This window comes from Cannabis sativa, chromosome 6 (genome assembly GCF_029168945.1).
Source record: "Cannabis sativa cultivar Pink pepper isolate KNU-18-1 chromosome 6, ASM2916894v1, whole genome shotgun sequence".
NCBI lineage: Eukaryota > Viridiplantae > Streptophyta > Magnoliopsida > Rosales > Cannabaceae > Cannabis > Cannabis sativa.
In genome coordinates this window covers 30,370,764-30,380,040 of record NC_083606.1, presented here as the reverse complement: position 1 = coordinate 30,380,040, position 9,277 = coordinate 30,370,764, and the positions used below count along the sequence as shown (strand labels likewise).

The following is a 9,277-nucleotide window of genomic DNA, read 5'->3' as shown; positions in this document are numbered from 1 at the left end:
CTGCATATGCTGTTGGGTTTATGCCCTAAATAAAACTCCATTTCAATGTAATCCAGATTATTCAATATCAATAAAGTAACAGAAGTAATTTTTCATTCACTTGTGTATGTTTTGGTTCACTTAATCAATTGCTTGTCTATTTGATTTATAAATTCATCCAAACCCCTTTCACATACTTGAACATGTTTATTGTGTTGTCAACACAGTAGAAAATAAACATGACTATGTGAATAAAGTATTCCTAGATTTATCAGAACACTGGGTTTCACTGATATGACAATCTACAACAGAGTTTACTTACATTTGGAGAAATGTTATGTTCTTTCCAGAACATAGGTTAAAGTAAAGCTCAGGTTGGATGCATGGAGTATGCATTGGAATGGACCGATATTGAACTTTGAATTAGATTTTGAAACTTACCGTAAACATCTATTCAATTCAATATCATAAGTTGATCCTAGATCACATGATCTAAATCCTGATATGGTTAGGCTTAATTTCAAGAGTATTATTCGTGTTCTTTGATTTGTTAGTTAAGCCTAAAACTTTAGTCTGGGCAATACATACATTTTGGGAACACGGTAGTGCGATTGAGTGGGAGCGCTAACATAAATATGGAATCTATAGCTTCTATCTGGCGAATAGTAAGCAAAGGGTGATTTCCTTTGAGCTTAACCAAACGAGATAAATGATTGAGTACTCATTTCACTTAGTTGAAATATCATTTATACAGGGTTAAGTGTTTTAAGGATAAAATACATTGTAGGGTGTTACGGTAATTTAAGTCCCTTTACAGTGTAGATCATCCATATAGAGGATCATTGATCACATTAGGATTATAACAATGGATAACTAATAATGTGTCTATATGGTAGAACATATAGAGCATTCTATATACTGAGAGTGCAATTCTGAGTTCTATGTGTGGATTCAACGAAGAATTAATAAGTCAGTGAATTTAAGTGGTAAATTCTAGATCTGCTTATTGGAAGCTCGGATATATAGACCCATGGTCCCCTCACTAGTTGAGATGATATTACTTGTAAGACTCATTTAATTGATTTTTAATTAATCAATTAAAAATTCTCAAGATAGACTTGTCAGTTTGAGAATTTAGCACTTATTAAGGGCAAAACAGTAAATAGAGATTTTGAAGGGCATATTTATTAATTAGGAAACTTTAATTAGTTTCATTATTAATAAAATAAATGATAATATATTATTTGATAATTATTTTTTAATTATTAAATAATTAGATTTATCATTAATATGATTGAACAATGGAATTGGCAATTTTTCACAAAAAGGGAAAGTATCAAGTGTAGGAAAAGGAAAGTTGGAAAAGTGGCAAGCCTTGTTTCCACATTGCCTAGGCCGACCACTTACCTTCCTTTTCCCTTTGATTTTCTCAATTCAAAATGTCAATCATAGCCCTTGGTGGTCTTCTATAAATAGAAGGCAAATGCTTCAGAGTTACACACAACTGTACAACCTTTTCACAACATTATTCTGAAAGAATTTTCTCTTAGAAAATTCTCTCTGAGCCGCCACCCTCTCTCTCTCTATTCCTTCACTGTTTCGAAATGTATGAGTGCTAGAGTAGTGCCCACACACATCAAGTAATACCTCAATCATAGTGAGGAAGGCTGTGTTGATTTCAGAGACAACAAAGAAGGACTATCGGGCTCAGATCTTGATTATACTCTGCTACAGAAAGGAATCAAGGGTTAGAGATCTGAGTGGGAGGAGACATATATTCCGCTGCAATCACTGTAAGATTTCTGATACTCTTATGTGTTTAATTTCATATCGTTTTAGAAGTTCATATTTAGGTTGTTAAATCAACATACTTGTGAGTAGATCTAAGATCCTGGTAAAATAACTTCCAACATATGCACACTAGAAACTTGATAAATTAGAACCTAGGGCCATTAAATGTTTCTTTCTTGGATATCCTAAGGGTGTTAAAGGTTATAGACTATGTCATATTGAAAATGGAAAGGCTAAGATCATTATATCTAGGGACACACACCAGAAGCAACGACATCTACTGAGGTGGAAACACAGGGTGCTGTGGAAGAACTTGATGCAAGCACATCTGAGGTGGAATCTCTAGAAACTAGTCAGGATGATCAACAAGATTTGACCAACTACCAATTGGCTAGAGACAGGACAAGAAGAGAGATTAGGCCCCCAGTAGGTATGCTGAGGTTGATTTGATAGCCTATGCCTTGGCTGTGGTTCAATTTGAGAATGAACCTGAACCAACTACCTATGAAGAAGCTATTGCATGCAAATCAAAGAAAAAGTGGCTTGCTGCTATGGTATAAGAAATGATGTCCTTGAAGAAGAACACGACTTGGATTTTGGTGCCTAGGCCACAAGACAAGAAAGTTGTCTCCTGTAAATGGTTGTTTAAAGAAAAAGAGGGAATGACAGAAGGTGAGCCACCTAGAACAAAGTTAGATTGGTAGCTAAGGGGTTCACACAGGTTGAGGGGGTAGATTACACAGATATCTTCTCACATGTTGAGAAATACAAAACTATAAGGATGATGTTAGCCATTGCTACACATAATGACTTGGAGGTTGAGCAGTTAGATGTCAAAACTGCCTTCCTAAATTGTTTTCTGGATGAAGAGATTTTCATGGAGCAACCACCTGGTTTTCAGGTAGAAAATGGCAAAACTGTTCTGGTTTGCTTGCTTAAAAAATCACTGTATGGGTTGAAACAATCACCCAGATAGTGGAATCAAAGGTTCAACCAGTTTGTTCAAAGTGTTAGTTCTTCAAGGTCAAAATTTGACTCTTGTCTCTATTACAAGGAAATTGGGACACCTAAGGTTGTGTACCTATTACTATATGTTGATGATATGATGATCATAGCAAAGACAAGGCTGAAATTCGAGCCATTAAGAACAAACTTAACTCTGAATTTGAAATGAAGGACTTGGGAGCAGTCAAGAAAATTTTGGGGATTGAAGTCATAAGGAGTAAGCAAGAAGGAAGATTAATAATATCTCAGAGAAGCTATCTTGAGAAAGTGATCAAGAAGTTCAACTTGGATTCATCCAAGGCCACTGTTGTGCCACTTGTTGGGCATTTCAAATTGTCTAATGAATGTTGCCCTAAAACTGCTACAAAGAGAGAAAGTATGAAAGGTGTACCCTATGCTATGGCTGTTGGTTGCCTAATGTATATCATGGTCAGTACTAGGCCTAATATAGCTCACTCTCTGAGTGTACTAAGTAGGTTTATGGCAAATCCTAGGTTAGAATACTGGAATGTAGTGAAGTGGCTGATTAGATACTTGAAAGGTACAATCAAGTATGGTATGATTTATCAAAAGGATACATCTAATGTGAGGTTAGAAGGCTATGTTGATGCTGATTATGCATCAAACAAGGACAATCAAAGATCTACTACTGCATATGTGTTCATGGTCAACAAAAGCTGCATATGTTGGAAATCACAACAACAACCAGTGGTGGCATTGTCAACTACTGAATCTGAATTCATGGCCACCACTGAAGCTTTCAAGGAAGTTATTTGGTTACAGGGAATACTACAAGAGCTGTATCTACTCAAAGACAAAGGGACAATCTATTCTGATAGTCTGTCATCAATTAACCTATGTAAGAATCCTATATACCAGGAGAACAGCAAGCACATTGACATTAGACTGTATTGGATTTGAGAGAAGATTGAGGACAAGGTTTTGAAATTGAAAAAGGTGCACACAAGTGACAACCCTGTTGACATGGGAACTAAGGTTCTCACATTCAACAAACTGATGCATTCTCTCAGTTTGCTAAACATTAGTTCTTGCTGAACATTTTGAGATATCAACATCATCAAGGCTTCTGTGAAAAGATTACAAGTAGTTTGCTTTAGAGAATGAAGGTGGAAATTTGTGGAAGTTGATCCTTTAAACCAACTTTTGAACTAACTCACCTACACCAATTAACTTAACTAACTTTCTAGTGTGTTAGTTAGTTAGTTGGCACCTGTTATGTACCTATTTTTCCTGGTGTGAGTTACAACTATATATAGACTACTCTTTTCACTATTGATAGTAAGAATAAAAGAGAGAATTTAGAGAGAGATTGCTTAGTGTTCTAAGCTGTAAAACCATGTTCTTGAAGGGGTGAAGAACAGAGGGTGTACTAGGGTAGTGAAAGCCCCAAGTTCTTGTCTAACCTATCTTTTTCATATTTAGATTGATTTTATCTTGATTTAAGCTTGAATATAAAAAGAACAAAATCAAAGATTCAACACCAGAATTTTACAAGCTTCACCTGCCCTAGAAACTCATTCTAGGCGGCTAGTGCTTGGGTTCCCCGAACCAGGGTAATACCTTTCACTATATTCAAAGATGTATCTTACAAAAACCAACAATATTGTAAACAATACACTCTTTTACAAAATACAGTGAATATATACCCATACCAACCAAGACCCTTGATTGGAGACACAAGATCCCCTTGTGTAAATGATGAGCTCTCTTCAACACTTCTCCAATATGAACTCCCTTCAGATGTGGTGATGAAGATGATACTGAAATCCCTTCAGTCTGAACTCAACATCTTCAAGCTTTGATCTGCAACTATGGAGTAATACCTCCAAGCTCAAAGATCACCTGCCATGGAACATAAAGAAGAAACAAGAAGAAAGAAACGTAATCCCTAATCTCCGACCAAAAAGTTCGTCAACAAAATACCCAGAAATCGTATTTATACCCAGCTAAACCAACAAACCCGAAATAGACAGCTGTTACCATCTGAACAATTAAAACCTAAAATATCTTTGCTGACGTGGACTAACACTAACAGTACGAACTCCAGACAAAACACTACGAGTCCCAGACGCAACTGGAATGCAACTGGACATAATTTGTCACTACAGAAAATAATGGTTCTTACAATCTCCCCCTTGACAAATTATGGTCAATGACAACAATACCAGTGCAAAACAAAGCAACCATCAAAATATTACAGAGTCTAAACAAACAGAAAAGCAAACAGCAAATGCAAGTATTTCTCCCCCTTCATTGAGCATAATCCATGTCAATAATATTGTCCTAAACCAAATTCTCCCCCTAAGAAAATAAGAAGTTTAACAAAGAGCTCCCCCTGAATGGCGACAGAAAATGCAACATAAACTCCTCATTGCAAAGAAATTCCAAAGTATCTATTACAACATTAAAGAAGAAAGTCAAACCATCTCACAACATGACCTAAAACATATGGATATTAGATATAAAAAAAAATGAGAGATTGACTAAGCAAAACAATCAGATCACCACAATATTACGAATGATGCTACAAATGAGATTTATTTTTATTTCAATCAAAAACATGCCAAATGATATATCTCAAGAATTAACATGTTCAACTTGTAAAGAGGAAACACAATGAGTGGCCTAATCAATTAACAAGTGAGCAATGATCATTTGAGCAAAGAACAAATTCATTCAACTTCACAATGAGCCATAATAAAAAGATGAGACAACTTCTACCAATCCACATATTCACACACACTTGAGAAAGACAATAAACAAGGAATTTTTTTACAGGATTTTGAACCAAGATTTTTCTTCGGTGTGTGCTAGTGACCTCAAGTGAGAACATTGGCTCACTCTCACAATTTTTTATTAAGCTGCCTATTTTTTTCTGCCTTTTCTATCTTTAGACACTCTGGCTCTTTCTTTTGCAACCAGCTACGGCTTTCACTCTCCCTCAGAGATGTAGCCGTCCTCTTTTCATCAGAAATACTAATATAGAAGGAGCATACTACTTATTAGTAAATGGACTAAAGAGAGCTCTTCCCATTGCATCTAAAAGAGGTAGCCTTTTTAGCTGGGAAAAATAAAGGTTCAAAAGATCCTGAAAAATTTACCTATTTAGAGCTTCCTCGATAGAACTGGAGAACCTGTAGATGGGACATGAAGTGCCTCATAGAAAAAAATGATAGCAATCAAGGCTTAGCTGAACAAACTGAGAAAGATAATGATCATATACCACAACGAATTAATAAGATAGAACACATAAAAAAAACTTCCCAAGTTGCACACATTAATACGAGAATTCAAGGCTTTATTAAACAAAAATCCAAGAGAGCATCAAGAATAATATGTGATTATCCAATGTATTTTTACTCAACCAATTCTAAAAAATGATATCCGTTATCTATATATTTTGAGTCAACATGCATTTTGAGGAATGTTTGTGGAACTTTCATTATCACACATGATGACACATAAACAAGCAATGAGGAACACTAGACAACATATCATGTGTGTATCATATTTCTTTTGAAGCAAGGGAGTACGATGTACAACATGATCAAAACCAGCATACATTAGGACAAAAACATCATCCTTTCTTTGTTTAAACCCAAGATTCAACAATATAAGGTTTAGAAGACCATACCATAGCACTAATAATAGTGAATGAGCTCTTGAAAGACGAGGTGATGATTTAACACTCTTATTTCTTTTGGTTAAAACTTTTGGAATAGCAGTAAAGTCTCCAATATCAGATTTATCCAATGATGCACTATTACATATGACAACATTGTCCAACAAATAACTACCATCACTAGATCTCTTCCCTGTTAAGACTGAGCATTCATCAAATGAAACTAAACAATGAGTTTTAGAAAAATTTACAGTGTAATTTGCATCACAAAGTTGACTGATGCTTATCAGATTTGCCTTGAGCCCTTTCACATACAGTACTTCAGTAAGAGGTGCAGCTCTACTCATCACCAAGTCTCTTTTCCCAATAATCTGGCCCTTATTTCCATCACCAAAAGTGACAGCTCCCTCCTTTGCTTCTTTGTAATTGACTAACAATTTCTTGTTGCCAGTCATGTGTCGAGAGCAACCACTATCCAAGTACCACTGTCCTTCCAGAAATGCAGACAGCAAAACTTGAGCCACCAACCCAACATTCAATTCACGATCACCCCTCAATCTCCACTCACTTTGAGATCCTTCCTTTCGAGTTTTATTGGGTTTTTGAAAACTCTTAGGTCGATTGATCATAGCTTTCAAGTAGTTCTGCAGCTTATAGCATCTGGGTCGAATATGACCCCTCCTGTTACAGAAGTGACACACTGGGATGAATCTCTCCATCTGAGATATATTCTCCGTGGCAATTCTTCTTCCTTCTAACTTCACCTTGGTAGGTCCAGATGGAACATGGAATTTTCTAGTGGGGTCTGAGGATTCAGGTGTCGAGGGAAGTGATGATTGCTTGTCAGCCTTTTTGTCCAGGTTGATCACTAGTGTAGTGGACTCTTCTTCCCCCAAGTTATCTCCTTGCTTATACAACATCTTGTATTCAATAGAGGTTCGATCACCATAAGGTTTTTAAAGTTGAAGAGTTTGATTGATGGCAGCCGTTCCTGGAGGGATAAACTCTAAAGTCTGTTTAGCTCTTATGAGTTCAGCTGAAAGCTTGTAGATCTCATTGTCCTTCTCATCAAGACGTTTGTTGAGATTCTTAACGGTGTCCTCCAGCTTGACTTTTCAGACTCTATCTGCTCCTTGGCACTATTCAGACCTCTAATCTGCTTGGTCATATATTCCCACTGAGCAAACATTTCTTCATATGCATTTTGTCTTCCATTACTGTCGACTTCAGACACAGTGGAGACTCCATCATCCTCAGATTCAACAGACTGATGACTTTGAGCCATGAAAGCCACTACCTGTTTATCCTCATTAGAACTTTTGCTTGCAATAGAGTCTTTTTCTTCGTCACTATCGCTCCAGGTGGCAACAAGGGCTTTCTTCTTTTTGAGAGTGTTGGCACACTCGACCTGAATGTGTCCGAACCCATCACATTGTCTGCACTGAATGCCCATGCTCTTATTGTCACTGGGTTGCTGACCATGCCAGAAGTTCCCAAGAGGATTTCTTTTGGAAGCATTTTCCTTACCCTCAGAACACAGTTTCTTGTACTTCTTTTTCAAGAATTTTGCATAGTTCTTGGTCAGCAAATCTACAGCTTCATCTGAGAAACCAGCAGACAAATCTGGGATAGACTTCTTTTCTTCTTTGTGAATGAACGCAATATTGTTGTCCCCTTTTTCTTTGTTCACATCCTTCTTCTTTTTTTCTTTCTTCCACCTTGTTAATGACATTTCATAATTCTGCAAGGATCCAATCAGTTCATCAAGATCCAGTTCCTTCACGTTTCTCATTTCTTCAATGGAGGTTACTTTAGACATAAATCTCCTAGGTAGAACTCCAAGGACTTTACGAACCAGCTTTGCATTTGAATAAGTCTTTCCCAAAGCATAAGATTCATTTGATATGTCACACAATTTAGCATGGAACTCAGCCACCGTTTCTTCTTCCTCCATTGATAAATCTTCAAATGCTTTTGCCAAAGCACGAAGACGGGATTTCTTTACAGCATCCGTTCCTTCATTTTTAATTCGTAGTTTTTTCCAAGCCTCTTTGGCCATCTCACAGTTTGCAATGACCTTCAATTGAGTTATGGACACTGCATTGAATAGAGCATGCATGGCCTTCAAATTAAAATTGGCCCTCTCCATCTCATCTGGAGTCCACAAGCTCATATGTTTTGGTTTGGTGACACCATTATCCATCACCGTTGGGCATGTCCAACCATCTTCTATGGCCATCCAAACTCTTTCATTCACCGCCCTCAAGAATGCTCGCATTTTGGTTTTTCAGTATGGGTAATTGGCACCTTCCAGCATTGGGGGTCGTGATATGGACCCTCCTTCTCTGAACATCTCCATTCCTGTACGAATCAAGGAAAAACAAAACAAAGATAGAGAGCAGTATACTCCCAGAGTCGTGTCTGGAGAGGGAGTTAGTTCCAACTAGGTGTTGCAGAAAGGAAAAAATGCAGAAAAATCAAGAATTGCAGCAACAATGAATTTCAGTACAACGAATCTTGCAAGAACTCTAAGGATCAATATTTCTAACAGAAATAGCTGGCTCTGATACCAATTGAAAGTCCCAAGTTCTTGTCTAACCTATCTTTTTCATATTTAGATTGATTTTATCTTGATTTAAGCTTGAATATAAAAAGAACAAAATCAAAGATTCAACACCAGAATTTTACAAGCTTCACCTGCCCTAGAAACTCATTCTAGGCGGCTAGTGCTTGGGTTCCCCGAACCAGGGTAATACCTTTCACTATATTCAAAGATGTATCTTACAAAAACCAACAATATTGTAAACAATACACTCTTTTACAAAATATAGTGAATCTATACCCATACCAACCAAGACC

At 36.8% G+C, this 9,277-nt stretch overlaps 1 protein-coding gene across 1 annotated transcript; it reads right to left on the bottom strand.

Annotated features, from left to right (window-relative positions):
* Positions 1-7,442: 7,442 nt before the first annotated feature.
* Positions 7,443-8,696, bottom strand: LOC133039228 (uncharacterized). Its single transcript, XM_061118072.1, has one exon. The coding sequence runs from the start codon at positions 8,694-8,696 to the stop codon at positions 7,443-7,445; it is 1,254 nt and encodes a 417-aa protein (XP_060974055.1).
* Positions 8,697-9,277: the final 581 nt, after the last annotated feature.

Excerpts from the sequence above, each read along its gene's own strand:
- LOC133039228 (XM_061118072.1), bottom strand. The coding sequence starts at position 8,696 with ATGCGAGCATTCTTGAGGGCGGTGAATGAAAGAGTTTGGATGGCCATA.